Here is a 27,890-nt window from a genome sequence, read left to right on the forward strand (position 1 = left end):
AATCTACGGAGTATAAGCAAAGCGATACACAGTGCGGAGTATACTAAACTACGGCATTCAGCTATTCGTTCCCTCCCTATCGACCGCGTCTGCCAGCTCCGCCAGGCTTCTGAACTGCCACCCGAAAGCCACCCTCCCCGTCTGGATATACTCCTTCACCTCCCCTCCCATCCCGCTCTGCCCGCCATCGCCCCGGGCAATCCACGCGCTGCTCAGGCCTATCTTCTTCGCCGGCTCATGATCGTGATGCAGGCTCTGCGCAACATGCAGAATATCCTCCTTCTCCACCCCGAATTCCTCCTTCACATGGGATATCAGATACTCAAAGTTCCGTAGGTCGGGCTTGTACGACCCAATATCCTGCGCAGTGTATATCGCGTCAAAGAATGGCCCACCTGCCATCAGATCGCGATGCACACCGTCCAGCGGGCCATGCAGAGTCTTCTCAAACGAGGCACGGTCAACGTTCGACACCGGAACAAGCTTGAACCGCTTCTTGAGCCGGCGCATCGCATCGACGGTGTCGGGGAAAGGCGGCCAGGTAGCTATGCTGGCAGCGAACATGCATGCTTCCTCGTCCAGTAAGTGTTCCGCATCGTTCCCCTGGGGGACGACATGGAGTTCTTTTGCCAATTGCTCGTACGCAGTCTTCAGCACATGGTCGTAGGTAAGCCGTGGCTGTGTAGTCTGCAGACCGCGCTCATGTTTACCGAACGCTTTTCCCAGCGCGAGATGATCGGATCTAAGGGGATGGTTATCTGGGAGGCGGGATACCAGTGGCTTCAGTGCTTCGTGAATTCCTGTTTCCCAGTCCACGAGGGTGCCATAGATGTCAAATGATAGCAGGCGAAATGAGGTGAGGGGTCGATCTGCGGCCATGCTGGGAGGGTTGCTCTGTAAGAAATATAGATCCGTGTCGCAGGAAGATATCCAATGGGGACGACAGCTAGTTACCTTGTAAGGCCAGATCTAGACATGTGGAGTTCGAGAGTTTATAGCAATTGTTGGATGATATTGATTGTCTCCCGCTCGTAATATCATTGAAACACGGCGCTTGGCGTGCGGAGGGGCTAGAGGGGATTCGGAGTCCCTCTTTGGTTACCCGACAGCCATGAGTGCCTGATAGGGCGTACTTTGTGCGGCGAAACCGGAAGAGAACAACATAGCTAGATGGTTTGACTTCATATCGCATAAAGGTATAGTTACCCTCCACTATACTATGCGATAAGTTGGACCGAACAGAGACCTCCTATAAGCCTACAAATATCCGCTATCGTGCATCTCCTTTTGTTTCTTCTAGTTCGTGTCCATCTCAGAGCAGCGAGGGAATTGCTTCACATATCAAGCCGCCCTCGCTGTCGGTAGCAAGTAGACTTGTTAATATGGACAGCGCTCAAAGAACCGCTCGTCCACGCAAGGAGAGCATCCTTCCTCTGATACCGGTGTTTTTACGTCGACACCTGGCAAATCGCCACTAGAATCGGAACAACCGAGGGTCCGCTTACTATACAGTACGATATAACGTTATCGCCCCGCCGTAAAACCTTCCCGAAATGCGCCGGAATTAATCCGCGCGAAATATCTTCAAATCGCAACGCTTCAAGGAAAGAATTCGCAGCTTGTGCATATACCCAGTTACTATTCACCATCACCACTAGAGCACGCTCAAAAAAGAAACAAGAATAACAAAACAATGGTCTCTAATTTCGAATCGGCCCTGCACGCGATAGATAATGCGCACTCAGACGATCCGAATGTCGTGACAATTGACGACAAACAGGTTCCCTATGAACTTCACTACGCCAACAAAATGTCCAAATACCTCACCCTGCACACTCCGTCCCCGTCAGACCTCCTCCGTCTAGCGGTGCGCGCGCAGCACCTTCGCCGATGGGAAGTACCTCGCTCTTCCTACCCAATGAACAAAATGGGCTATCTATCATGGAGAGCAGCTTTAAAGAAGCGCCATGCCAGCTTGGTGGAGGAGATTTGTTTGAATTCTGGCTATTCGGCCGCGGACTCGGAGAGGGTTGCGGCCCTGGTTCGGAAGGAGAACATGAAGACGGACGAGGAGTGTCAGGTCCTGGAGGACGTTGCGTGCTTGGTGTTCCTGGATGACCAGTTCGAGGAGTTTGAGCGGGAGCACGACGAGGAGAAGGTGATAGGGATTCTCAGGAAAACATGGGGCAAGATGTCCGACAGGGGACATGAGCTGGCTCTGGAGATCCCGCTGTCAAGCAGAGGCAAGGAGCTGATTACGAGGGCCTTGACGTAGAGACATAAGCATTGGGAGGCTTAATTCAAATTTTGCTTATTGGGTATAGTCTAAACTATCCTGCAAAGTCTGTAAGCACCGGTTTACTCCTGGTGTCTTTTCCCCTTTATTATGGCGCCGAACCCCAAGGACAACAACCAATCAATCGCAGAGAGTACTCGCTGAAATCGAAAGCAGTAAGCCAACGCCCCCAACCGCTGGTTACCCGGCCCCTTGATCAATAGCACGCACTAACGCAATCGCGGCCCCGGCAGCCAAACCTCCAACCAAGATCATCTGAAGTCCGCCCTTGATGCCGGCGATAATGTTGTCCCTACCGTACCAGCCGCGAACGATGCAGGTTTTGATGTATCCAAAGACGAGGAGCGTGACGCCCATGACGCCAATACTCCAGTAAAGAGCCACCAAGACCTTGTCAATGTAAAAGTATGGGATCAAGGGGATGAAACCGCCAACAAAGTAACCCAAGGCAAGAGTGATCGCGGAGATCCAGGCCTGGTTACAGTTTGGCTCTGCTTCGCCGTGGTGGAATTTCAGGAGAAAGCCCATGAGTAGGTTCGGTGAATCGTGCAGTTTGTTGCTGATATCCTCCACGACGCTCTCCGGGACTCCAAATTCAGCGAAGACCTGGCGAACGCGCGTGGCAGTCTCCTCTGGCGCGCCATCGATTAACTCTTCAGTCTCGCGTCTGGTAGCCTGGTAAGATTCCCTGCACACCGGGATGTCAGCTGGTGTCCTCCATGACACTCTTTACCCACCAACGAAGCAGGTTAATGGGATAGCTTACATCTCGCTCTTGGCTCCTACATATCCGCCAAGGCCCATCGAAATAGCTCCTGCTGCAAGCTCTGCAAGACCACCGAGCACGACGACTTTGGTATTGCCCAGAGCCGAAAGACCTGCACTGAGAGCAAACGGAACGGTCAAGCCGTCAGAAAGACCCAAGATGGCATCGGAGATGATCCTTGGGTTGATGCGGGAGCGAGTCGAGGCGTTGCTGGCGTTGTCATCAAAGGTGTCGTAAGTCTGCGCCTCCAAATCGAGGAGTCTGCGGCCCTGGCCGTTTTGCAGGCTGCTCTCGCCTTCGTCCGACAGCAGGTGGCGTTGCTCTATAGGGATAGGGATGCGTTAGAGGATTCGATCTGGAACGGCACCTGGGGGGGTTTTCTCTTAAAGGTGTGAACTCACCAAGCCTCTTCCGGAGGCGGTCCTGGGTAGATGGCGGGGAAGGCCCAAGTAGTAGTCTCTTCAGTACCAAGAAGCATGCCATTTCTGCTGCTTTTTGTAGGAGACTGTGGGTTGTGCCGGATGGTGGAAGGAAGCAAACGTGAAAGGAAAAGAAGTGTTCTTAGAGACTCTTCCGGTAGGATCCGCCGAGAATGTGTGCGTTAGACACAGCACGAGTTGAGGTTCCTCTAGCCACGGATTCACTTGTTTAGATCTATATAGGTGCACCCCGTCCATGAATGCACGTGGTTGTTAATGAAAGAAAGGAACATCATATTGAGATGCTGGAGATCCCTTTCCCCTTAAATTTTACAGTCCTTCAAAGCCCTGAGCGAGTAGCAAGATCAGCATTGGTAACCTGTCTCAGGTTTTTTTCCATAGCGAACAACTATTTACCATAGATTCTGAGATATCAACCTTTCGCAACTCCGTAGATCCGCACAAAGCTTCATTGCCACCAGGCCAATAGCATCACAGCAAATAGTAAGCTACTTCTGGTGTTTCTGGTTGGCTAAAGTGGTGGAAGTTAGTTTCGTTGAGTTTGAGAGTTTTGCTCATCCATTTAGTTAAACGCTGTCACCGCCTTGGAGCGCGCCAGTTCATCACCACCTAACCAGCAAGGACAGCTCCTGATGATTGTCAGGCCGGCCCTCCGCCAAGAGTCACAGATTTAAAAAAAAAGCCACTCTTCCGCAGCCAGCTAGAGGCTACTACTTTGCCTGATTTTGAACCAATTTTTTTTCTTTTGCCTCAGCAATGGAGAGCAGAGGAGCCGCCGACAGCCAGGATCCCTCGGCATTTCTCAGCGGGATCACTGGCGCATCCGTGACCGTCAAGCTTAATTCTGGCGTCGTCTACAAAGGTACGTTGTTGTAAACCCTTTTTTTTTTTCCCGATATGAGCTTATCCCGGTTGGTCTTCCTTTTTTGTAGGCGAACTGCAGTCTATAGATGGGTATATGAACATCGCCCTGGAAAAGACGCAGGAATTTGTCAACGGAAAGTTAAGAAAATCCTATGGCGATGTCTTTGTACGGGGAAATAATGGTAAGATACAATCGAGGGCTCCTTTTTCCGTACATACATGAACTCTTTTTTGCTAACATGCCGTTGTAGTCCTTTACATCTCAGCCGACTGATGCCAGAGCCATGGAAAGTGCTCTTTGGGTTTCGCAGCGAGTAGCTGGGTACCATCAACTATGACGTTCCGGCGCGCGTAGTGCACCCGTCCCAGACAGTGGTTTTTCTGTTGGATGCTGATTGATGATAGTGCACGCACGTGGCGGTTGGGCGCTGCCGCATTTCGGGGGTGTGTGGGACTTTACAGGCGGGATGAGGCCTCAGCATGAGTGAGACGCAAAAGCTTCAGGGATCTTGGCGATACCAACCACTTCTTCAGCGGGGGATGGATGGGGGGGATCCCAAGGCCCTCGACATTGGTTTCAGGTGGAGGCGATTCTTCTACCTTTGATATTTCATATGTGGCGCTTAAGAAAAGTACACTTTGAACAGGATGTTACCTCTGATGTTGTATGTTCCATCGTGTTCTCATGCTTTATGCGAAAAATCCTGTCTACTGCATCTCATGCATCGGAGGGAACAAGGTATAATGTAGGAGAAAGACGAAGCGTAGTAGCCTTTTAGAATATACACAAAGCTGAGCCTATCCCCGCATCTCTGCGCCCACCGGCCGTCACACTCGATCACAGATGGGAAAAGGTGGAGCAGATGTTACGTCCAGAACGGAGCTGAATCGCGGCTTAATATCGCAGACGTGTTCGAGGGCTAAAAACTATGCTCCACCCTCCCTCTTTGCGTATTCCTCTTCCATTCGCTCCTCGTACAGGCGGTCAGCTTCCTCTCTGCTCAGCTGCCCTTCCGTACCCGTGCCATGTTCAGACATGCCCGTGGCGGAAGAAGCGGTGCACTGGGTGGACTGCTGGGAATCGGACGAAGAGGAGTTGCTTCGAGAAGCAGATTGTTTATCGCCGGAGTCGTCCGCGGGAGCTGGATTAAGCTGGATTGGCATGGTGGGGGGGTTCGTAGTTATGGATCTTGGTTCCCTCCGCGGTGAAATGGGGCTGAGACAAGGACGTCAAGTTTTCTAAATCTTCTAAGCCTCACGATTATCGTCTTACATGATGCACACACAAAGTCTTTTAAGTTGGCTATTTGATTCATTCACCAACATCGACGCTTTATGAGGAAAATAGAGTTGCCTGCGCTAAGACGTGGCGAGCCAGGGCGGTTGCGACGTCATTCACTGTTACGAGGCAAAGGCCTACATGAGTACTATTCATCAACTACGGAGTACACTTCGCTTTGCTTTGCTGAACCAAAACAACCATACGGAGTATGCCCTGGCAGTTTAAATTGCCCGAATACAAAAAAGCACATGCGGAAAAAAAGGGGCGAAACTCCAGTGCTCTATTCTAAAAAGGTGAGAACAGGTATCGACTTGAGACATAGGGGGCCATCGTTTTTCTTCTCCAACCTCTCGCGTATAGCGAGAGAAATTGATGAAAAAAGACAAGTCTCACTCACACTGTGGAGTGAAGGGAGTCAAAAATTACGCCTCTCAAAGACCCGAAGGCCGATGAACAAGACGCGTCCGCCGCGCTGTGCAATGCAGGGACCATCTCATGGGAGCCCGCCTTCATGATCGCGGTTCCCGAGACAAGGTAAGTATGAAGAAGAGAAAAAGAAGAAAAAAGTTGAAAAGGTTCGGGGGCCCAGCACTTATTTATACATGAGAGTGGGGCACCGCAATCCGCGCTAAGGCTAAGCGAGAGGCTCTGTGCTGGCTGTGATTGGTTGGAGGATCAAGCGGGGTGGCAAATCATGTGATATAATATTATGTAATGTAGCAGATCACCTAAACCGATCAAACAAACCAAACACACCACATACGGAGTCCCCAAAAAAGGCAATCATCAAACTACAACATCATATTTCAACTAGTTATCACAGAAGACATGACCTGAATTTATTACTTCTATTTAGTAAGATATTCGTGGAAAAGGAAGCATGATTCCAATAATTACATTTCCAATAGCAAAGAAGTAGCTATGTTGTACACGTACAAGATCCCAAATTGACACGGCGCATTGCTCGAAAGAAAAAAAAAAAAAAAAAAATCCAATTTCCGGGGATGATTTGCCAAAAATATAAAGAAAGAAAGGAAAATGAAAAAGGAAAAAGGAAAAAGGGAAAAAACCGTTCCGTCGCCATTTCGTAGAGGGAATCCTAAACTTTTGCTCAAAAAGGTAGCCCAGTGATGCCCACGTTTTTGAAAGCACAGCAGAAGTTGCTGCCCCCGTCTACTTCAATCCGCATCTTGGAAGCTGTCTTCTCTCGACGTCGTGATTTCAGCGGGAGTCTCGTTATCACCCTTGGAGGACCTTTTCTTCTTCCCCTTCTTCCCCTTTGCTCGTCCTTCACCTGTAGAGAGAGGAGCCTCCTGGATCCACCGAATAATGCCCTCCGCCCGCTCCGTACAGATAGGATACTCCTTCCCATCCTCCTGCGCCCAGCGCTTGATCACAGGGCTGCCACCGCCTTGCCCACTCGCCTTTCGCTGCTGCTGCTGCTGCTGCTCCATCCGCTTCTCGCGCGCCTGCACCACAGCCCGGAAGGTTGCCTCATCGAACACCCGGTCGTCTCCCAGTGCCTCCAGGATCGCTTCATGTTTCCGATTCTCCCGCTCTTCCTCCTCCGTGAGGCCAATCTTCTCGATCCCTTGCCCCTGGGAAATGGGTGCTGGCGCGCAGAGAGACTCCCACGGCTGTTTCAAATCGATCCAGTTATCTACGTGACTGATCACTTCCATCCAGTCTGCACGGGAGGGAGACCGCGGGGCTAGAAAGATCGGATATCCGTCGCAGACCCGGGCGACCCGGGCAGCCATGTAGGCATGGCGAAGAAGTTCTTTTGAAGACGTCTGGACGAGTGCGTGGCATAGAAGCAGTGAGTGGAGTGCATCGGTCAGGAGGGGGTGATAAGTGACAGCTTCGTGAGAGGAGTGATCATCGCTGTCGCCGCCATGTGCCTGGGCTGCGGAAACCAGTTCCTGGGATTCGGCGGGGAAAGGAGGGAGGTCCGGCGGAGGTTGCGCAGAAAAGAGCTCGGAGACTTTATATACCGTAGTGGAAGGCAGAGACGAATGACCGTTCTGTCCGGGGATATCCTCGCTGCCGTCCCCAGACTCAAGCAGACGGCTTGGATGGGTCCGCGGCCGTCGTGGCTTTCCGAAATTTCCAGATGACGTATAGTTGACCTTGCGTAGGAATGCTTCGGCTACTTCACAAGAAAGGCCTGGCGTATAGTCAAAGTGCGACAGAAAGCTCATGTAGTCACGAAGGGCACGTCGGGCATTTGTCTTTATAATCTTGCGCGCCTCCAGCCACCGACGGTATGCCTCCTTTCCAGCAGGGGACAACGACGGGGAGCTGGCGCCTTCGTTGTAGGGCTCTGGCTTAGGGATGCGTTCCTTCTGAGACAGCTTTAGATCATCCAAGGCAGATTTGATGTGCTGGCAGGCGATACTCAGATATACACCGGCCCGATGGAACAATAGCTGCGTCTCCAAGCCCGTGGGCTGATCCTTCTCATCCACCCTCAATTCCTCCCGGATATCCATGGTCCGCGGTTCATTTTCTTTCCTAGCGGCGAACAGCTCAGCCTCACCCTTGCCTTCTACGTGTGGAGTCATGTATAGACGGAACACGCTCAGCCCTTCCGTAAGATCCCTCGCAGCACCGGTATAATCATCTTTAAACACCCTCGTCACCGCTCTTGTCCTGAACGTCGACCCTTCCCGCGGCCGTGTAGCAATGATCTCATCCAGCGGCTCCAGGCTCGTACACTGCGCCAACGACCGAGACGGAATCTTCTCATGGAAAAAATGCACATACTGGGCATCGCAGTCGTACTCGTTCCGCTGCAGCACCAGCTTGGCCACCTCCTCGAGCGCAGACGCAGACTGCATCGTCGCCACACTCGCCGCGATCTCGTCCAGCCGGTACGCCTTGGCGAGCTTCTGCGTCGCGTGCTCCCGCATGCGATGTCGTCGCTCGCGGCTCAGTTTCGCGTGCCCACTGCCCCCGCCTATCCCTAGTCCGAGCACCGCGCTGCTTCCGCCGCTCAGGATGCCATTGGAGGCATTGAGCGAATTCCCCAGCGCCGAAGAGGTGGTCCCGTTCGCAGCTCGGACGGCGAGGTCGGTGGCTTCCTCGATGGAGCGGCGGATCTTGACGATGTCGAAGAACACAGCGGGGTCGATGGGATGAGGTCGCGGGGAGGCATAGTTACTAAACGAAAGGGTCTCGAGGATATCCGGAGGTAGCTGGAGCCAAGGGCCGTGAAAAGAAGAAATGTATCGCCAGTGTCTTTTGCGTGTTTTGCAAAGTTGCGTCCCATCTCGTCAGCGGAAACCGATCTCCTCCAAAGGGCCAAAAGGACATGGGGGAGCGCCAAAAAACCAAAACGAACAACGAAAACAAAGGTGTATCATCGTGTGTGGGAAAAAGAAGCAGTACAACTGTGATCTGGCGGGTTCAACTTACTTGTTCCGACATATGATGAGTGCCGATGTCGAGGGCTGCGCCTGTTTGCTCTTCTCACCTCCTTTCTTCGCTCCGGATCCTTGCAGCGGCGGCCGCGGCGACTGAGGATCTGGAGACGCAGGAACGCTTGCTGCTGGTGAGCTTTCTCCCTTGACGTCCTCGCTCGCCAGGCTGACCTGGGATTTCTTCTTTTTCGGCATGCTGCATTCAGGTCAGCTCCGGCGGGAAAGGTAGCAAGCAAAGCTGTCTGCTCGGCCCTTCTTTGGTTCCTGTTAATATTTTTCTTTTGGGCTTTTGGAGTGGTTTTTGAAGCTTTGCCGGCCAAGCTGTGTTGCAGACTTGCGTGTGATGACGAAAATGAACACCAGAAACTTTGTGGCTCTGGAGCATGCAGCTTTCGAACAACAAGTTTGAAATCCTATACTCTGTACAGAGCACTCACAGTGGTAAGAAATATGAAATTCAGGCGCGAGGCCTCCGGCAAATTATTAAAATTAAGTATCTATGCCCTCTGTGCTAAACAAAAGTGAACAGATGAACGCGCCAGCAGCAGTCTCTGCATCATGTCGCTCTACTACCTGTTGTGATGACTTTTCACGGTTTTTATTTACCTTGTTGGTCCCCCAGTGGGCATGTTGAAAAATGAAGAATATCAAATGGTCAATTGTTCAAGGGTATCCCCAGCACTATGCTCATGCCTACAGTTCAATAAAATTGCCTCAAGGTCACACTGCTCGACGACGACAAATCTTCCGTCCTGGGTGATTTATTCGGCGCTAAGAGCGAGACATGCGTCTACCGCCAGACCAACTCTTGGGGAGGCTCATTAGCTACGAGTAAAGCCCAAAGGCATCTAAGGCGGTCCTTACCTTCCTTCCTTCATCCGGACAACATCATCGATGACATCCTTGTCCAAGTTTGGGAACATCCCCGATAACGTCCTTTTGGCGATATATCAGTGTTAAAATATCATTGAGGAATCAGGAACGCGGCCAGCTTACTCCACAACGTCAGCATGCTCAGCACGCTGTATACGGTGCGCTTCGGCTGCCTCAGCACTAGCCTGGCGCGCAGCCGCTTCTTGTGCTTCGAATCCGTTCCTCTGTTGCTGCGTTGGGGGCTCGTTCCGACTTCGCTGCCTATCAACGCCTCTTAACCCATTGTTGCTTTGCTGTTGCTGTTGCTGTTGCTGATATGGAGCTGAAGCCAATCCCGGATTTTGCTGCGGCGGCCCGAGCGTTCGCTGCTGCTGCTGTTGAGATTCTGTTTCATCTGAGAATATCCGGCCAATGGTCGTCAACGGCTTTTGGATAGTACGCAGTAATCCAGCCATTGAAGGATTGTCCTCTGGGTTAGAGGCATAGGGCGAGTCGGTGGATCTCGATCCCAGCTCTTCCGAATTTCGAGGGGTAATTTCACGAGATGCTAGGGGTTTTTCTGCTTCCCGACTGAGTGATTGTTCAGCTTCTTTGTGTTTTTCGGCGATGGCAGAGACTGCTTCTTCAACATTCCGGTCAAACTCTTCTTGGCTGACTGTTAAAGAGGTCCGGTCAAGTGTCTCGATAAATTGTATGGCCCCGGACTAGCAGCAGGTGTTAGATGCTTTCAGGGTTGGCATGGATATTGAGGCCATACCAATGAAGAGAGATAGTAGCCGGCCTCTCCTCCAAGTTTTTCCTGGTTGCGAAATCGAAGTATATACTGTAGATTTGATACCAAATGTTCGGGGTTGGCCTTCAGCACAACGTAAATCAGAAGCGGCATAAAGGAATCAGCAGATGTGTCGCTATCTCTGGAGTTTTTTAATAAACCTTCAGGAAGTGAGCACTTTTGTTCCTGGAGGGAGAATATGCGTGAAATCCTTACCAAAAATGACCTTACAACAATTCAAAATGCAAATGACCTTGTCTCTTGGAGCGCGGTAGCCTTTGATCTTCAATAGCTCTAGTATAGAACAGTTAGGGATCACGTCAAGCTTATCGGCGCGAGACGAACTCACCTTGCTGAGCCAAATGTAGGAAGCGGTGGCCGTTCGAACTGACCGGCGGTATATCCAAGTGCTCTTCTCGCACCCAACTATAGATCCGGATCTTTTGGGCCAGAATTTCGTCCCGCTCGACATCTTCTTGATGTTGACCTCGTCTGCCAGGGCCTAGCAATTTCTCCAAATCCTTTTTCCGCCCTCTACTCCTGTTTCGAGGGAGGACTGGAGGGGGTGGTATCGCGGGAGAAAAAGTCTGGGAATACAACCTATTCATGACCAGCTTCTCCATTCCTTCCTTGGCATTGTCAAATTCAACGTCGGAGACTTCTTTCCAGACGTCGCACATGGCCATCTTGTTTGTGATAAACGCCAAGAAATCACCGATGATCTTGACCTGTTCGTGGACCATCCACTGCCTCTTCCCGAACTCGGTTAAAAAGGAACGAAGGAATTTAGCTACTGGGTCGGCTGTTCGATGCCTCAGCTGCTCCAGAAAGCGGTGGAAGTCAAATGGCTGATCGGGCTCGGGTTCTGGAGGAGGCGGACCGGTGCTCTCCGTTTCTTCGCCAACAGTCGCTTTCTGGGATACACTCGGGGGAGACTTCGGTGGTACGGCGGGGGGTGATAGAGACCTGCGAGAATGGTTCGATAGGATGGAAGACGTTTGTGGTTGCCGGGAGTTAGACTGCTGATCGCCCGCGCCATCCAAGGACGATGGGACGGGCTCGAGGCTGGATTTACGGGGAGGGAAACGTGGATGTGCGGCCAACTCAAGTCGAGGAGACATTATTTCTTCTTGACGCAAACTTGTTGTTTCGTCCGCGAATTGCTCTATTATGCTCTGAATCTCCGACTGCGAACCCTCGCATTTCCTGTCTTCCCCTTCCTTATCACTTTCTTTCCCACCAGCCTCAGCTGTTTGAACATCTCGAGGAACATCGGGGAGGTCTTTATCGGCGTAGGTTGGAGTTGTGAGAGGGGAGTACGGAGCTTGAGGAGTCTTCGGAGTAGGATCTATATAAGTATTGTCTTTCTGTGGCGGAGGAGGAGGAAGGGTGGAATCGGTGTCGGTATCAAGTTGTAAGGCTGGCAAGGTGTCCGGTGCTCTCTTCGAGACTGACAAGCTTTCCATCGGTTGAGTGGGCGGTCTCATGTTTTCTTCCGAAGATCTCTCAGGATGACTTCCGGAGGGCTTATCCTCGGGTTCCATCTTCATAGTGTCTCCAGAAGAGACGTTATCTTCCATCGTGGGCTTAGATTCATCCATGGCTCCATTGAACAAGTTTGTGTCTTTCTCACCATCTTCAGGGGAAAGCAAGCCTGTGGGACTAGTCCTGATTGAGGGAGCGGCAGGCTCTTTGCTGCCAGGTCCTCCAACTCCAGATAGTGGTGGTTCTTGGTTTTGCTTGTTGTCTGGTGTAGGAGAAGGGGAAGATATATAGACTTCCGATGAGGGAGGCATAAGCTCAACCGTCAATACGGGAGATCCAACACTCTGCACCAGCCGCGGTAAAAATGAAAGGTAACTAGATGGCAGTCAACAGCAGGACATATTCATGCTCGAGAAAGGGCACGACAAATACGAGCTCGGCGACCCTGTCAGCATAGCAAAGCCTCCCTGCACTGTCCCGACACGCTGGAGGACGCTGCCGTGGGGGAATATCGAAGGGAGTTTCAGCGTTGGGCGATGGGCTGATCACGGGAGCCTTATCGCACGGGTTATTGTTCCGCCGGCTCCCTGATAAGCCCAACCTGAGGTCGAATCCCAACCCAGCCCTGGAAAAATCCTCCCCCTTTGCGCTTCCGCCTGTCGCTCCTCAGACAGCTTCTGGCCAACTCTACGCTGCCCAGGAGCAGTCCACGATGTGTGGCATCTTCTTCTCGCTTAGTAGCACAGAGTTTGTCCACCCCGAAGAAGACACACAGCGCATCATCAGGAATAGAGGACCAGACAGCTACCGGGCTCATCATGCATGCGTATCGTGCCCAACACCAAGTGGCGGCGATGAGCAGTGCGACGGCGACGCAGATTGCAAGCGGTATTTAACCTTCATATCGTCTGTTCTTGCTCTCAGAGGGGATCATGTGGAAGCACAGCCTCTCGTAGACCCTTCCAGCCAGTCAGTCCTCTGCTGGAATGGAGAGGCATGGAAAATGTCGAATGAGATTATCAATGGAAACGATACCCATCGAGTTTTCCAGCTGTTCTTGGAGTCAGTCAGGCCTTCAGAGGATCCCACACGATCATATGCATGTGAAGACCCCCTGCCCAGATTGGCACATGCTGTCAGTACCATATCAGGCCCGTTTTCTTTTGTGTTTTATGATGGCTACGCATCGAGGATTATCTACGGCAGAGACTTCCTGGGGAGAAGATCATTGCTGACTGGATGGGACGGAAGGGGGAACTTCAAGATTTCCAGCGTCTGTGATGGATCCTCATCTAACTGTTTTGAAGAAGTGACCACTGACGGCATCCATGTTATCCATCTTGCTCGCGGCTCTCGAATCGTCGATGTAACAACCATTCCATGGGTACATGGAACGAGTTCTCTCACGGCATTTCCTGTACGTTTATTCGCTGGAATGCCAGGAGGTTAAAGCTAACTTGAAAGCCGTAGAGTGCTCCAATACCACCCATGAACAAATGCCTTCCAGATACCACACCCCCAGCCCCGTCCCCGCTTGTCACCAGCTCTCCATCCGTGCTCGAACTAGAGAATCTACTTCGCCAATCACTTGAGCTTCGCGTCCAGGCCGTTCCCGACCCTCCTTCCTTATCAGCAGGAGCAAAGGTCGCAGTCCTCTTCTCCGGCGGGCTTGACTGCACCATCCTGGCGAGGCTCGCGCATGAACTACTCCCAGAAGACGAGCCGATCGACCTCTTGAATGTCGCATTCGAGAACCCCAGAGTAGCCGCAGCTAATCTTGCCAAGAACGGCAACCAGACCTCTGTCTTTGAGGATTGCCCGGACCGCAAGACCGGCCGGTCATCGTACGCAGAGCTGCGCCGAGTTTGTCCGACGCGCCCGTGGCGGTTTGTCTGCATAAATATTCCCTACGCGGAAACAAGACAGCATAGGGACCAAATTCGACGCCTGATGCGCCCTCACAACACGGAGATGGACCTGTCGATAACGTGTGCGCTATACTTCGCATCGCGCGGCGTTGGCGAAGTTACGCCAGATGATGATTCCGGGGTACCCACTCCCTACACGACGGCAGCACGGGTCCTTCTCTCCGGCCTTGGCGCGGACGAAGTGTTCGCCGGATACCAACGACACGCCCTCGCCTTCGCACGGCAGGGCTTCCAGGGCCTTGTCGACGAGATCGATCTGGACGTCGGGCGCCTAGGCAAGAGGAACCTCGGACGCGATGATCGCGTCCTTTCGAACTGGGGCCGCGAAGCGAGATATCCATATCTTGACGAGGACTTTCTCAGATGGGCCCTTCAACGTCCCGTTTGGGAAAAGTGTGGCTTCGGCATCGCGTCCAATGGCGCAGAATCGGCAGGCGGAGATGGAGTGGTCGAATGTCCTGAAGAACCAGAGCTTGAACCGGGGAAAAAAGCTCTGCGCTTGGTGGCGTGGAACTTGGGCATGAACCTGGTGGCGAAGGAGAAGAAAAGAGCCATCCAATTCGGCTCGAGGACTGCAAAGATGGAGAGTGGTAGGAGTAAGGGAACTCAAGTGCTCTCGTAGTCCGCTTGCATAATCCCACCCCAGCAGTTTCCTCTAACCCCCCCTTCTTACCTATGAGATACACAGCGATGATGACATACAGATACTTATGACAGGCAGTATTCCCTCCCCGGCTCTAATCCTTGTTCCTTTCACGATTCTTTTCTTTCCCCTTTCTCCCCTTCGCGACTTACCCTTTTTCTTTTGATATGTCCCTCTTTTTCTCTCCTGTGCACCCCATGCTTTCATTCATTGGAAGTAGAGTGGGAGCTCAGTGGAAATTGGACATGGATGGGAAGCGAACGAAAAAAAGGGGAGGGAAAGATTAAGTCAAAGGGCGAGATGGAGATGGGACGGGAGATGTGCTCATGAAGGAGATATAAAGGCAAGTCTGAGCTGTGTGTGATGTAAAAAACAATACATACAGGCGTGTGTTTTTAGTGAACGCTATGATCCTGCACAAGATTATTTTTCGATGTAAATATACCTACTCTGTACGGAGTAGTTAATAGTGAATACAAGGAGGGAAAAATAAATAAAAATAAAAATAAAAATCAAAAAGAAAAGGGGGTTGACACACAGCCGCCCCTTTTATACCCGTAAAACTCGAGAGACCACATAGCACCCTGGTTGTCGCTCCATCGAAGTTCCAAAGTAGGTAGTCAATATATGGGTTACCCCAGCTGACCAATGCTTGTAAAGCCCTATATTCCTTGAGCATAACCCCATTTGGAATCCATGCGCTGAAGTGTTATGCGGGCTTTGCGCGTGCTTTTGGGAAGAACCTCAGCACAGAGCCCGAGCGATGTTGGACATGCACCGTAAGAACTAGTTATCTCAACGTCAAATGGGATCTACAAGTCTCAGCTGCCAGCCATTAACCAGAAACTCAAGGCACTACTCGTAGGGAGCAGAACGACAAGAAGGATCAGACAGAAAATGAGTTGTACTTTGATACAGAAGATAACAAGCACTATTAATTATTAATAAAACATCAGCGTCGAGACTATCAAGAATACTAGCTACAATCTCTTCCCAATGACTCGCGCAGAATAGAAGCAAGACGGTCACATCGCAACCTCCTAAATCAGTTCGGCTCAAGTCAACGGGAATTAAGAACAGCCACGACACCGCAAGATAGATAAAGATATGGTTCGTCTGATGTACATCCATACGACAAATAAGAACCAAATAGACCACACTTGGCAAGAAAAATAATCAAGAAAAGATTCAAAATAGCAGACCAAGCGACAAAACAAAAGGGCATTATCAAACACGGCAACAATTGGGTATCGGGGGGTTATTGGGTATCATTCACGTCCACCTCGCAATTTTAAATTTTAGTAGGTTCCCAAACACAACGCACCGAAAGACAATAACACAAAATGGGACACAGGCCGCGTCCGCGCGAGCGAGCAATGGAATTTGACATGGCGAATTCATACGAGATAGGAGAGGTGGGGGCTTTGGCTTGTCTTCCAGGTCATGGCGTCATAATTTTTTTTTTATTCCGTATTGTCAGTGATGGAGGCGGTGGGAGACGATCTTTTCATGCATCCTTCCAGGGGCTTTGCTTTACGGTTAGGGGAAGCAATTTACTGGATTTGAAACGTGCCAGGTCGAGACATGTAGCGCTGGTCCCACCATTTCTCGATCTCAACTATGCTCGTCCTGGCCTCAGCCCTTCAAGCAGCAGCCTGTACGGGCTGTGCAACGGGTGCGGCAGGTTCGGCAGGCTTGTTCTCAGAGGTCTCGGCTCCATTTACAGCTGGGGTGGCGGTTTCAGTCGTCTCCTTGATCTCAGTGATTTCGGTGTTCTCGGCGGGAGCTTCACCCTCAGCAGGAGCAGGGGCAACTTCCTTGTCCTTCTTGACCGCCTTGCTTGGTTTGCGGAAGAGGCCACCAAGTCTTGGGATAGATGGGGACCGGGCCTTTGCCTGTTCACCCTCGGCCTGCTCACCCTCAGCAGCCTCGACCTTCTTCTCCTTCTTGGTACCGAAGTTTCCGAAGAACGAAGTACGTCTCTTTTCCTTCAACGTGGCACCGGTTGCCTGTTCAGGGGCAGCTGGTTCCTCAGCAGCAGGGGCATCCTCTGGCTTCTTGTCGGATTTGTCCTCAGGCTTAGCCTCCTTCTTCTCCTGGATAATCGTCAGAACGTATGTTCACTGGTGTTGGCGTCAACTCAAGGGTTTGATTGTACTAACCTCGTGCTTATCCTTCTTGATGAAGTTAAGGAATCCACCCTTGATAGAAGATGGAGAAGTTGCGGGCTCTTCTTGTGTCTCCTTAGCAGGCTCATTGGCCTCTGGCTGAGTCACGCTCTCAGGCTGAATTGGCTCAGACGCATCAGGGTTGACTGGGTCACCGAGCTGTGGAGCGGTGCTAGAGACGGTGGTGGTGGTCTCTGCTGGCTTGGCTGCAGGCTCCTTGTCAGCCTTGCCGTGGCCCTGGTTGGTGACCTTCTGGAGGAAGCTTCCGAAAACGGAGCTGCGCTTAGCCTTGGCCTCAGGTCGCTTGGGCTCTTCCTGCTTGGCTTCCGTAGCTGGAGCAGCTAGAAGGATGTATTAGTTATAAATTAAGTGAGAGAAAACGGCAAAGCATTCTCACCTTCAGTGGTCTCAGGAGTTTCGGCCTCGGTAGTGGCGGCGGCAGCGGCAGGCTCTTCAGCAGGGGTTTCCGCCTCAGGCTTCTTAGCATCCTCTCCCTCTGCCTTGTCCTCCGTCTTAGGTTCTTCCTTTTTAGCCTCTCCCTCATCCTTCTTGCCTAGGATGTTTCCGAAGATGCTTGCGCGCTTGCGAGACTGGGAGCGGCTCTTTGCCTTGGCTTCTTCGCCCTCGGGCTTCTTCGTAGCATCCTTGCCCTTGGCCTCAAGGCTCTTCTTTGGCGAGCTAGGGGCGACCGTGGCAGCTGCGGGTTTAGCAGCTAGTGAGACCAGTTAGTTCCACTCCACCTTCTTACTCTAGAAAAAAAAAAAAAAGAAAATATAGAAATGACTAGTTCGAAATTCACATACTCAGCTTCTCGAGTTCGGCCTTATATCCGTCACTACCGACGATGGTTTCCTTTTCAGCCTTGCCTTCAGCAGACTTGGCTTCGATAGTGGCGAACCAGCTGTCACGCTCGTCGCCGGAGGTTGCCTGGAAAGCATGCTTGTGGCCGTTCCACTTGAAGGTCAATTCGTTGGAACCTTCCTTGGCAATATCGGAGACCTCGGCCTGTACAAAGGACATCAGATGAGCATTAATGTCGCTCTAAAACTGCAGTGCACGTGGTCCGATGAACATACCAAGTTGATCATTCCGGTAGGGTGAGCCTTGTCCTCGGCACGCTTGGCGATGAAGAGCAGGCCCTTTCCGGTCTGGCTAGCCCAGGCGGCGGTTGGGTGGGCGATGCTCAGCTTCTCGTTCTGGAAGTAGGTGCTGAGCTTGGAGACCTCGACAGCATCGTCGCTGAACCAGAAGTAGCGCTTAGAGAAACGAAGGCTCCTGAATGAAGAAGGGGGTTCAACTTGTTAGCCGTGCCCCATCAATCCCCTTAGCAACGAGGTGCTCTGAGAAAGGACAACTTACTTGACCAAGCCGGGTGCCTTGTGGCCGAGCACGCCATCGGTCGCGGGAGTCACCTCTGCCTTCTGTTCCTCCTTGGCTGGCTCCTCGGGCTCGGCGGGGGCGTCCTTTGGAGCTTCAGCAGCTGGAGGCTGGGCTTCGGTGGTAGGAGCAGCGGTCTCCGCGGCTGGAGGAGCAACGGGGGTCTCCTCGACGGGCTTTTGAGCTTCAGACATGACTTGACTCGATGAGATGGTGATGTTTCAAGGTAAGAAGTTCGCGTGTGTCTGTCTAGCAGGATCTAGATGACAACGTTCCTTGACCTGTGGTTGTGTGTGTGTGTTTTTACCCTTTTTGTACCCTTTGAAGCTTGAGGGAGAGCTCTTCGGGCTGTTACTTTGAGGAAGGGGATTATTACAATAAAAGTGGTTATAAATCCGCAAAAAAATAGGATTGGGTATCTCGTTTGTTTGTGGGGGGTATCTCAAGAAGAGGAAAAGAAGCCAAAAGGAAATAAGTACAGGCCAACAAGCAACAAAGCACAGGGGGGGTATCAATGTCGATTGGTGGCAGAAAAAAGCGAACTGCTGGAAGAGACTGAGAAGAGAGAAGAAGAGAAGAAGATAGAGAGAAGAGAAGGAGAAAAAAAAAAAAAAAGAAAAAGAAAGGAAAAGAAAAGAGAAAAAAGGGTAAAAAAGCAGGGAGGGCGAGTTTGGGTGAGTCGTGACCGGGCGGCGGCGGCGAGTGGGTGTGGCTGGAAAGGAGAAACCAAGCAAGGGAAAGAGCAGCTGATCGCTAGTCGGTTCTGGGCTGTTCTTCCCCCCGCAACTGGCCAATCAGCGGCTGCAAATCGCGCTGCTCGTGGCCAGTTTTCGGTAAGTGGGGAACTTGGTACATTACCCATACGGAAATGACAGGACACACGCTCCATCGACTACACAAGTACATACCGAGTTACAGGGGACAGTATGTATGTACGTATGCATACCCGAGTTACAGTGGATTGACTGTATGTATGTACGTATGCAGGCATGTTGTTACATACGGTACGGAGACGGGACCTGCGTTTGTCTGTTTGCTGACCCAGAGACCAGCGACCAGCGACCAGCGACCAGTGACCGGCAACCACCGCCAGGAGCAGCGTCAACGGTCGGGGTCAGGGGGGTGGGGAGAGAGAGAGAGAGAGAGAGAGAGGTAGGGCGTCGGTGATAGGTCCGCTCAAAAGCTGGCGAAGGGCGAATCGCTGGGACCCCGAGCATTGACGGGCGATATCTGATAGGAGGATGAAACCTGTCTCACCCCAACGCTTCGCCGTTTACTTTACCAATGTCCGTAAAAAAAAGGGGCGGGGTGGTAAAGGAATACCTCTGATCTCGCCTCTCTTGTGCTTCTGCTCCAGTGTTTTCCCCTCCCGCCCGTATTTGCTGTATAATACTGTAGTCATTCTTCGCAGACAAGAAAAAGTCAAAAATCCATACAGACTCCGTATTTCACCACAGAATCATCCATACGATAGTTAGTTCCCTTCGAGTTTGTGTCTATACCGTACTGACAGATTACGTATGTATGGAGTACATAGTTAACTATATTCGTTTACGTTCCCCCAGCTGTATCCCCGCTACACTCACGCAGAGCAGCTCACTTTGCGACTCGGTGGTGAAGGGGATCGCAGCATTAATTCACACCGTTATTGCCGGCGTCTTTCCGGAGTCCCCATGTCTGCTGGCTGCAGCTTCATCGTCGCCTAACTGGGAAGCGCCGTGGTTCCTCCTCGCAGACGGCTGACGAGTCGAACCCGTTTCTGAGGCCCGTGGTTGGTGCAGGGTTCAAGCTCTTGTTTTAGGGAGGTAAGGGTCATCCCAGCTCGCACGTCCAGGAGAAGGCCAAACTAAAAAAAAAAAAGTCACTAAACGCACCCCACCCTGCGATCGTCCATCTCTCCAGCGGCTTGCCTTTTTTTTTTTTTTTTTGCTTACCACCGCCGAACCTTTCTTTTGTTTTTCTTTTCTTTTTTTCTTTTTTTTTTTTTTTTTTTTGGCGGAACGTTTCTTTTCGCGTCTGTTGGCCAGCAAGAAACGCCGCAACGCTCCTGAACCAAAAAGGTAAATAAAAATGAGTTTCATACAAGAGTATGTACAGATATACTCTGGGCATGAGAGACATACATCATTTTTTTTGGATGGGACGGATCCGTGGGAGGAAGAGTCTCGTCCCCCGACAGAGCCAAGCTGTCTTTGGTTGCAACTCATCCAAATATGCTTATTTTCTCCAAATTCTCCCTTTTTCCCGCCTTTTTCTGATGATCGCATGACCATTTCACACCACCCAGAACATCCCTTCTACCCCCCTCAACATCCGTTTTACCCGCCCTTTTTTTTTTTTTCTTTTAAGTTGGCTCTCCCTACTTATCCATTCGCCTCCTTCACCGCGAGCGACTCGCCATCTTCCCGCTGACTGACGAGCAACAACGTCTCTTCTCCCGTAATTCGATGACAGCTCCTACATTTGCCCCCCCCGGTAAAATAATCGTCAAAATAGAAAAGGCTCCACGAAGGAGGAAATGAAAAGAGGGGGGGGGAAGAAGTGGATTAGTCAGAGTGTCAATCACGTGCCAACGGCTTGTATACGAGGAACGACATCTGATTGGCCAATTTGAATGACATAATGTATGGGCTAGCCCCTTCCAGCTAGCGGGGGCGTTACCTCGTGCAGGTGTCCCCACATGCGCCAAGACAGACTAGAAGCTTGGCGACACAGGCTTGGCATCGCTGAATCATCCGACTCACTCTCAACCCCCTTTTTCGGCAGAAAACGACACAGCCAAACTTCACGCCCTCCCGAGACGCCCGCATCTGTCTTGCTCTCACACTCTCTTTTGTGCTCATTCTCCTATCCCCTCTTTTTCTTCTCTATCCCCCTCTCTCTCTTCTCGACGATATTCCTGGTTGTCGTCTTGTTCCGGCTCCTGCTCCGGAGCCATGTGGTGGAATGAAGCTTTCGTCACACGCCCGCTCTCCTGTCACAAACGGTGGGGTTCCAATACCGCCATCGGACCCACGAAAGACCCAGGGCTTGATCCCGACAGGACGACAAAGCACCGGGAGCTTCACCATAGCAAAATGCAGATATTTAGTTAGACCGGCCGGGGGAACATTCAGCACTTCAAGAACGGTCCCCACTGACAGCCTACTTGAGTGCGCACACAAACATATCAACACTGTACGGAGGACTCAGTGTAGGATGTTTGATCGTCAATTGAAGCTGAGCCTGGGCCAGCATGATACCCTCTCCAAGCCTATCTTTTCTCCTCTTCTCCGCAGAAAGGTCCAGAATCAAGTGTCTACGGGGTTCTCAGCGTGAAAAGCTTCCGCCTCCTCACAGGTACTGTGGGTACATCCTACTTCATGACTCATCCACCTTTCCCTCCGGAAAGTTTGATGTGCAAGCTTGTGTGGATACTTTGGCTGTTCTTGTCCAATTTTTTATTTTTTTTTTTTATTTTTCTTGTTCAACTTTTCTCTTCCTTCCCAGCCTTCGATACCACCAAAAAAAAGGGGTGGCGAAAAGCATGGGGATTCTCCTACCTAATGATTGTAACTGTGCCGAGGACCTGTGCCGCACTACCAATAAATTCGCAATTTCGATTTGAGACTCCGACATCCTGGCCCGGAATCAACCCTATCCAACGACCTCATGTTTAATGAGCCGAGTCATTTCTCTTACCCCTTACCAAGGAACTCCACAGCCAGATGGCGCCAGGAACAATACAGAGTACCACACATGAAACTTGTGATTTTACTTCATTTTATTGTACGGAGTATTATTTTTTTTCTTGTCTGTATTTCCTTCAAGGTCCTAGGAGGGAAAAAAAAGAAAAAAAAAAAAGAAACAATCAGGCCACCCACCTGTTACCAACAGTGGGTTATTGTTCTCTTGTGGTACAGGGTAGATATATGACGTATTCGCCTTTTTTTGGTCTTTGCTTTCCTTTTCTCATCCATTGGAAGCACTTGTCACCTCTGTCGTGCCATCTCCTTGTGACCGCAAGCCATGATCGGAGGGAATGATTTTTCCCCATCGACCTCTGTTGGGACGTGATTCCAAAAAGCGTTCCAAAGCAACCAAGTCCATATTACCCCCCTTGTACAGCTAAAAGCTGGGCCCCATGCCGTACAGAAGCTCTCGGCGTTATTGCAGTTGTGGTTGTCAACATGCATCTCCAGCCTCTTGTCTCCCTCCCCTTCTTTCTTTATTGCTATTCCGGAGCACCCCGGTGGTAACAATGTATCTACGCATGGAGCCTATTCCGCGCCCTCTATAAGAGTTAAATTTGTCCTTGTATGTTCGTTTGCTAACTCTTCGAGTGAGCCGGGATGTTCATATCACTTTTATTCCCCACTTCGTCATCCTCAGGCTAATGACAAAGTTAAGAGTAAAAGGAGTCCTCTTTCTTTCTTTCTTTTTTTTTTTTTTAGACTTGTCACCCTCCTACTTTACAGGTGACACAACGTTCTACCATCTCTCCTGGTAGAAGCCAGACACTACACTCTCCAGCGAGCAAACCATGATACTGGACCTACCCCCGTGTATATATGGTTTAAAATCCACTCTCCAGCACTGACAAAAGGCCCCCCCAATAAAGGTTGTTTCAAGACATTTTTAAGTGATCAGCCACGGCCGGCGAGTCGGAGGACGGAGGTATAGCGTGTGCACGTCTCCTGTCATTCCCCCCCCCCCCCACGCCGCCGAGGAGGTTACACATTGTCCGGGGGATCATTCGGCATGCATGCACGGGTATGATGCGGAGAGGGGGAGAGAGACAGATGTCACCGTTGAAAGGCCTGCACATACATACACCGACGCTTGCCATACCTAAAGAAATTTGTTTTTGTTGTGATATTATTTGCTGCCTCATTGTAGCAATTGCACTGCCCACTCAGACGAGGTACGGAGATAGGATCGCTGGACCGTGCTGGTTTCTGGTTCGATGAATTTAGCGTGCGCTCGTGCCTTTGCTCTAGAAAATAAATATATCGTGCATCTCCCAGGTTTAACCACAAGGCGTATGTATATACAGGACAAGACAAGATATGAATAAGAGATATTATTGGGACTGTCTTTACTCCAATCCTTCCTTTTTTTTTTTTATTTTATTTTTTTTTTTTGGGGTCCCCCATGGGAAAAATATACATTCTACTACCCTTTTCCCGTCTAGCAAATCCCCATGTCTATGTCCAACGTACTCCGTAGAAAATACCCCAACCCCCTCCGGATGGTACCCATATCCATAAATTTGGTATAAAAAAAATGGAAAGCCACCTATGTCCAAAATGTCCAACTTTATATGAACAAAATTAGGAGACAAAAAAGAAAATACCCACCCGAAATCGTCATCGAGTAGCCGTCAAAACATACCTAAACACCCTCAAAGTCAGTCCCAACCCAAACACGAAAACAAAGAAGGGGGGAAAAGGGGGAGAGAGAGCACTTACGACGTAATCGTATGCATCCTCTCCGCCGTCAACTTCAAACAAACCCTCATCATCTCCAACCCCACATCGGCATCCCTCTCCCTCAACCTCCTCCACCCTTCCTCCCCCATCATCCACACCACGCACGGCGTCTCCGCCCTGACCGTCGCTGTTCTCCTTGTCGCCCCGAAGAACGGCAACTCCCCGCACGGCCGCCCCGCCGCGATCAGCTCGAAATAATTCCCCTGCGGCGTGTCGTACTCCGCCCGCAGCATCCCGGACTCCAGGAGGAAGAAGTGCTGCGCCTGTTCGCCCATGCGGTAGAGAATGCTGGACGCGGGGTACTCGGCACGCGTGAAGTAGGCCGCAGCGGGGGCCCAGAAGGCTTCGGGTTGGGTGGTTAGACCTTGGAAGGTGTGCATGAGGAGAGAGAGAGGGGGTTGGTGTTGCGGTTTGGTGCTCGTAGGTTTGCCGGTTGGGGTGGAGGATGAGGCGGTGGCGGCGGTAGAGGCACTTTCTTCGCGGAGAGTGGTGGCGGCGAGTTGGTGTAGGTAAAGATTACGGGGAGAGTTGACGGGGAGGTCGGATGTTTGGGGCTTGAATATGGCTATGGTGCCCTTAGCCTGTATCCAGGGGAACACAATATCCACGTAGGGTGGAAAGGGGAGTTTTTTGACGTACGTTTGAGCGATGATGGCTCGGTCCTTGCTATCCCTGACATTGCATCCTTTCGATCATGCAGCGCTTGTAAAAGCTCGTTTTCACAGTACTCAAGGGCGGAATTTAGATTTTCGAGAACGGGGACTTCGTTCTCTTGCTCGAATAGGCCGACGTTTCGTAAGCTTCTGCCTACTTCGCCGGAAATATCGACGCCGCAAATGATCATGTGCACTCGTCGAGTCTGCAGCATCCGATTCAGTCTAGTAAAAGCCTCAGCGGCGGAGAAGTCCAACCCTTTGACGTGCAAAAGGTCGAGTACCAGGAAGCGAATTGGCCTATGGCTGAATACCTCCCCCTCGATCAGCCACCGTACCTGTTTCTCAACACTCACTATGGTGCCGAAGAAAAGGAACCCAGACAATTTAATGACAAACGTCTGTCTCCCAGCTTCCTTGAGGAATTTAGCATGGGTTGGATTCCGCCGCACGGTGGACACGGCGACTTGTCCCGTGTAAGTTCCTGTAATCGCAGACTTCTGGGAAGCCTGGACAACGAAATTAAGACAAGCAAGAAATATCCCAACAACAATTCCAGTGACGAAATCCCATGCGCCCATCGTGACGACTATTATCATTACCTATTGTTGACTATCAGCTTCGAAATATAACGTTGTGATGGCGTATACAACTTACAGTCATATATTCCAATCTATGAAGCCTGCCCCAAGTATCTACCAAAGCCTCTTCCATAAGTTCTATCCCCAGCATGTATATCAGGGCTCCGACAACCATGATGGGTATGAACCCAATAAGACCAGGTCCGGCTAGTAGGATCCCAAAAGTAGCTATGGCCAGCATGATACCGGCCAAACGGTGATTCCCACCGCTCGCAATGAAAAGAAGACTGTTTGTGTACACCAAGTAGTTCTAGCCAATTGTCAGTATATTGCGTAAAAGAATCTCCTACTCGTAATAGGCCAAAAAAAAAAAAAAAAAAAAAGAAAAGAAAGAGATTTACCTGTATACTTCCCGCAAAGCCAGACAATGCATTGGAAATTCCATGGGCGATTAGCTCCCGGTCAACGTTGAGATTGTCTTCTCCAGTAGAAATACCCAGAGCGGGAACATTGATTGGAACATGAAGAATGCCGAAGAAAGTCAAGGCGAACATGGCTGGAATTGTATCTGCCAGGGCAGGCCAATTGACTGCAGAAAAGTCTAAAGCAACGTCAGGGCTGCAAAGGATCGAATAGATATGCTACAAGAGGTCACCGGATAAGACTCACTGTAGAGAGTATAAAAGTGATACCAAGGGTTATCGGACGCAGGAGCTTCAAACACCCATCCTTTTTCTCGCAATGTGTCCAAAGGAATACCCAGCACAAGTTTGAAAAAATAGAACAAGCATGCAACGGAGAGGAAATATCCCCCCACAAGAAAATTCGACTTGATATATCGTTTAACAACGAGCAGACCAATCGCAAGAAGCAAAGGGGTCGTCCAGAGGAATATGGTATCGAGCTGGAAGAGCCTCTCCAGCGTATCCAGATCATACTTGAAATTACCGGAAAGTCGGGCAGACACTTCAACTCCGGTTGCTACAAGAAACCAACCAACGCCACCAATGCACCCAATCAGAATATGTCGAGGGAAAAATCCTATAAAGGATCCCAGCCCGGTGGCACCCATAATGAAGAAGACGGTCCCTGTAAGGATAGAACTGAGTGCATATGCCAGGATTGTTGTTGCCAGGACAGAATCCATGTTATCCGCACCCACCCTGGCTAAGGTCATAAGGGCCATCTTGTGGAAGAAAGGCACGACTTCTATCATCTCGGAACCAATGCCACCTTTGAAGATAGACCCACCGCAAGAGTAGACTAGCTGTGAAATAATAGTGCTGATGTAGAACATCGATATGCCGTCGGCACCCCTGTCCGCAAACAATGGCTCTCCAAGAGGAAATAAGATCATTCCGTAAGACAGAGCGTCTAGGACATTCAGGAGAAGCCCTAAGAGCACGGCTGGTAGGAGGCTTGCCGGGTATATAACGCCCTTTTGGAGTATTGTCCGCCTGTCCCACCTCCTTGGATCACAGAAATTCCTCCACTGTATCTTCTTTGTCGGTGGAGAAGATTTTGCATCCCATGGGGGCGTGGAGGTTGGAAGGAGAAGCAGAGGGTTTTCCGCGTCCCCCAAGGTACCATACTGGCGAGGACTTCTTGCCCTAGACTCTTGTCGTACCAAAGGTGTTTCCTCCGGAACGTCGTGCCCGTCCTCACCAAGGATATCGTCTTGTATATCAGAATCTACTCTCTGCTGCTCCTGCTGGGGAGGGCGCAGCAAAGCGGTCAAGGCAGATCCTCCAGAATGAGCAGATCCCGCCCTTGGGGTATCGGAACCGGACTCCTCTTCAACAATCACCTCGGGCTGGGAAATATGGCTCTCTGCTCGATCTCTGGACCTGAAGGGCTCCAAGATCCTCTGATCCAGCGACAACGGCACACTGTCGCCATTCCCCGAGAATGTAGTTGTTACACTACGGATCGATTCCGCATCGGATATAGCTCGCGATTCTAACTCAGTCGTTTGTTCTCGCACACCCTGAAAAGAGTATTGGCCGTCCTCTGCGCGCCACGACCCACGTAGGTAGCTATTGCGTTAGCTCTGTCGTTCAACCCCAATTCGATCTTACAGACAAAGCACACTACCAGCACCGATGCATGACTTACCCAACGGTCCATGAAAAGCCCTGTGGAAAAAAGACCTCGCAGGCGTCCTCTCGCTCACCGAGGGCCGGCGACTCCAGCTTCTCAGACTCTCAGTCCCAGCAGCATCCGAGCTGGTTCGCGCAGGCGCTTCGCTTGACCACAGCCGGTCGTCTCGGGTATCCCTAGTGCTATAAGCTCTCCTCCGATTCGGGAGCGCTTGGCTGGACTCTTCTCTGCCACCGGACCCGGGTCCAGGTGATCTCCCTCCCTCCATGTTTGATCAGCAGCTTATCGGCATTATTCGAGGAAATTCTGGCAGTTCCACACGTCCAGCTTGTTCCTGGATGGGGGTTTTGGATCCTGGGGTCGCGAACCGCCCTCGGACCCAGCGCGGGGGGAAGTGACAGCAAGATAAAGATAGTCAACGCGATAAACCTAGCCGATATCGCTAACCTTGGAAAAAAATACTTGTTTTGGGCACGCCGAGAAGGAGGTTAAAAGAAAAGACTCGACGAAAGAAAGCGAAGATAGAAAAAAAAATTAAAAAGAAAGGGCCGGCTGTCATCGCACGCCGCGTGAGGTCGAGACAGTTCGGTATGACGTTGAGGCGACACCATTCCAGCTCAGCGCAGAAACTCAAAAGGCGCAGGAATCAAACACTCCATCTCGTATCTCTTGGTCAGTCGACTCTCCATTCTGGGCCCGTCCTTGTCGCCAAATTGGACCGCCATGACCATCGCGGGTGGCGACATCGTCGCTGAGAATGACCGGATAG

At 51.0% G+C, this 27,890-nt stretch overlaps 10 protein-coding genes across 10 annotated transcripts; 4 read left to right on the forward strand and 6 right to left on the reverse strand.

Annotated features, from left to right (window-relative positions):
- Nucleotides 1-5: 5 nt before the first annotated feature.
- D8B26_006700 (uncharacterized protein) lies at nucleotides 6-977 on the reverse strand (the record flags this gene model as incomplete). The annotated part of the gene is made up of 2 exons (XM_003070146.2): nucleotides 6-880; nucleotides 955-977. The coding sequence occupies 2 exons, from the start codon at nucleotides 975-977 to the stop codon at nucleotides 58-60; spliced, it is 846 nt and encodes a 281-aa protein (XP_003070192.2). The 3' UTR covers nucleotides 6-57.
- Nucleotides 978-1,693: 716 nt separating this feature from the next.
- On the forward strand, nucleotides 1,694-2,296 carry D8B26_006701 (uncharacterized protein; the record flags this gene model as incomplete). The annotated part of the gene is made up of 1 exon (XM_003070147.2): nucleotides 1,694-2,296. One exon carries the CDS (start codon nucleotides 1,694-1,696, stop codon nucleotides 2,273-2,275), a length of 582 nt encoding a protein of 193 aa, XP_003070193.1. The 3' UTR covers nucleotides 2,276-2,296.
- D8B26_006702 (uncharacterized protein) lies at nucleotides 1,930-3,831 on the reverse strand. The gene is made up of 3 exons (XM_003070148.2): nucleotides 3,464-3,831; nucleotides 3,063-3,384; nucleotides 1,930-2,984 (listed from the first exon to the last, which is right to left on the reverse strand). The coding sequence occupies exons 1-3, from the start codon at nucleotides 3,543-3,545 to the stop codon at nucleotides 2,477-2,479; spliced, it is 912 nt and encodes a 303-aa protein (XP_003070194.1). The 5' UTR covers nucleotides 3,546-3,831; the 3' UTR covers nucleotides 1,930-2,476.
- A 427-nt stretch (nucleotides 3,832-4,258) lies between these two features.
- LSM6_1 (U4/U6-U5 snRNP complex subunit lsm6) lies at nucleotides 4,259-4,640 on the forward strand (the record flags this gene model as incomplete). The annotated part of the gene is made up of 3 exons (XM_003070149.2): nucleotides 4,259-4,364; nucleotides 4,435-4,548; nucleotides 4,618-4,640. 3 exons carry the CDS (start codon nucleotides 4,259-4,261, stop codon nucleotides 4,638-4,640), a joined length of 243 nt encoding a protein of 80 aa, XP_003070195.1.
- Nucleotides 4,641-4,740: 100 nt separating this feature from the next.
- LSM6_2 (U4/U6-U5 snRNP complex subunit lsm6) lies at nucleotides 4,741-5,650 on the forward strand. The gene has a single exon (XM_066125267.1). The coding sequence runs from the start codon at nucleotides 5,211-5,213 to the stop codon at nucleotides 5,607-5,609; it is 399 nt and encodes a 132-aa protein (XP_065981349.1). The 5' UTR covers nucleotides 4,741-5,210; the 3' UTR covers nucleotides 5,610-5,650.
- Nucleotides 5,651-6,522: 872 nt separating this feature from the next.
- On the reverse strand, nucleotides 6,523-9,329 carry D8B26_006705 (uncharacterized protein). Its single transcript, XM_066125268.1, has 2 exons — nucleotides 9,066-9,329; nucleotides 6,523-8,888 (listed from the first exon to the last, which is right to left on the reverse strand). The coding sequence occupies exons 1-2, from the start codon at nucleotides 9,263-9,265 to the stop codon at nucleotides 6,827-6,829; spliced, it is 2,262 nt and encodes a 753-aa protein (XP_065981350.1). The 5' UTR covers nucleotides 9,266-9,329; the 3' UTR covers nucleotides 6,523-6,826.
- A 201-nt stretch (nucleotides 9,330-9,530) lies between these two features.
- On the reverse strand, nucleotides 9,531-12,686 carry D8B26_006706 (uncharacterized protein). The gene is made up of 6 exons (XM_003070151.2): nucleotides 11,065-12,686; nucleotides 10,932-11,009; nucleotides 10,701-10,876; nucleotides 10,067-10,647; nucleotides 9,935-10,006; nucleotides 9,531-9,877 (listed from the first exon to the last, which is right to left on the reverse strand). Exons 1-6 carry the CDS (start codon nucleotides 12,509-12,511, stop codon nucleotides 9,832-9,834), a joined length of 2,400 nt encoding a protein of 799 aa, XP_003070197.2. The 5' UTR covers nucleotides 12,512-12,686; the 3' UTR covers nucleotides 9,531-9,831.
- A 226-nt stretch (nucleotides 12,687-12,912) lies between these two features.
- D8B26_006707 (uncharacterized protein) lies at nucleotides 12,913-14,750 on the forward strand (the record flags this gene model as incomplete). Its single annotated transcript, XM_003070152.2, has 2 exons — nucleotides 12,913-13,617; nucleotides 13,671-14,750. The coding sequence occupies 2 exons, from the start codon at nucleotides 12,913-12,915 to the stop codon at nucleotides 14,748-14,750; spliced, it is 1,785 nt and encodes a 594-aa protein (XP_003070198.2).
- A 924-nt stretch (nucleotides 14,751-15,674) lies between these two features.
- Nucleotides 15,675-18,900, reverse strand: D8B26_006708 (uncharacterized protein). The gene is made up of 6 exons (XM_003070153.2): nucleotides 18,299-18,900; nucleotides 18,016-18,214; nucleotides 17,743-17,944; nucleotides 17,337-17,651; nucleotides 16,934-17,280; nucleotides 15,675-16,867 (listed from the first exon to the last, which is right to left on the reverse strand). The coding sequence occupies exons 1-6, from the start codon at nucleotides 18,508-18,510 to the stop codon at nucleotides 16,415-16,417; spliced, it is 1,728 nt and encodes a 575-aa protein (XP_003070199.2). The 5' UTR covers nucleotides 18,511-18,900; the 3' UTR covers nucleotides 15,675-16,414.
- Nucleotides 18,901-23,435: 4,535 nt separating this feature from the next.
- D8B26_006709 (uncharacterized protein) lies at nucleotides 23,436-27,480 on the reverse strand. Its single transcript, XM_003070154.2, has 7 exons — nucleotides 27,137-27,480; nucleotides 25,691-27,031; nucleotides 25,423-25,622; nucleotides 25,098-25,331; nucleotides 24,427-25,042; nucleotides 23,767-24,352; nucleotides 23,436-23,689 (listed from the first exon to the last, which is right to left on the reverse strand). The coding sequence occupies exons 1-7, from the start codon at nucleotides 27,387-27,389 to the stop codon at nucleotides 23,665-23,667; spliced, it is 3,255 nt and encodes a 1,084-aa protein (XP_003070200.1). The 5' UTR covers nucleotides 27,390-27,480; the 3' UTR covers nucleotides 23,436-23,664.
- Between the last annotated feature and the right edge of the window lie 410 nt (nucleotides 27,481-27,890).

This window comes from Coccidioides posadasii, chromosome 3, assembly GCF_018416015.2.
Source record: "Coccidioides posadasii str. Silveira chromosome 3, complete sequence".
Taxonomy (NCBI): Eukaryota; Fungi; Ascomycota; class Eurotiomycetes; order Onygenales; family Onygenaceae; genus Coccidioides; species Coccidioides posadasii.

Coding starts and splice junctions, on each gene's coding strand:
- D8B26_006708 (XM_003070153.2), bottom strand. CDS start 18,510: ATGTCTGAAGCTCAAAAGCCCGTCGAGGAGACCCCCGTTGCTCCTCCA. Junction 18,215..18,298: donor AAGGCACCCGGCTTGGTCAA/GTAAGTTGTCCT, acceptor TTCTTCATTCAG/GAGCCTTCGTTTCTCTAAGC. Junction 17,945..18,015: donor CTACCGGAATGATCAACTTG/GTATGTTCATCG, acceptor TCCTTTGTACAG/GCCGAGGTCTCCGATATTGC.
- D8B26_006702 (XM_003070148.2), bottom strand. CDS start 3,545: ATGGCATGCTTCTTGGTACTGAAGAGACTACTACTTGGGCCTTCCCCG. Junction 3,385..3,463: donor CCGCCTCCGGAAGAGGCTTG/GTGAGTTCACAC, acceptor CTATCCCTATAG/AGCAACGCCACCTGCTGTCG. Junction 2,985..3,062: donor GTAGGAGCCAAGAGCGAGAT/GTAAGCTATCCC, acceptor CCCGGTGTGCAG/GGAATCTTACCAGGCTACCA.
- D8B26_006709 (XM_003070154.2), bottom strand. CDS start 27,389: ATGGAGGGAGGGAGATCACCTGGACCCGGGTCCGGTGGCAGAGAAGAG. Junction 24,353..24,426: donor CGAGCCATCATCGCTCAAAC/GTACGTCAAAAA, acceptor AGGGCACCATAG/CCATATTCAAGCCCCAAACA. Junction 23,690..23,766: donor AGGATGCATACGATTACGTC/GTAAGTGCTCTC, acceptor GAGGGTGTTTAG/GTATGTTTTGACGGCTACTC.
- LSM6_2 (XM_066125267.1), top strand. CDS start 5,211: ATGGGAAAAGGTGGAGCAGATGTTACGTCCAGAACGGAGCTGAATCGC.
- D8B26_006706 (XM_003070151.2), bottom strand. CDS start 12,511: ATGCCTCCCTCATCGGAAGTCTATATATCTTCCCCTTCTCCTACACCA. Junction 10,877..10,931: donor TTGTTGTAAGGTCATTTTTG/GTAAGGATTTCA, acceptor CACTTCCTGAAG/GTTTATTAAAAAACTCCAGA. Junction 10,007..10,066: donor GAGCATGCTGACGTTGTGGA/GTAAGCTGGCCG, acceptor TATCGCCAAAAG/GACGTTATCGGGGATGTTCC.
- D8B26_006705 (XM_066125268.1), bottom strand. CDS start 9,265: ATGCCGAAAAAGAAGAAATCCCAGGTCAGCCTGGCGAGCGAGGACGTC. Junction 8,889..9,065: donor CTCATCATATGTCGGAACAA/GTAAGTTGAACC, acceptor AACACGCAAAAG/ACACTGGCGATACATTTCTT.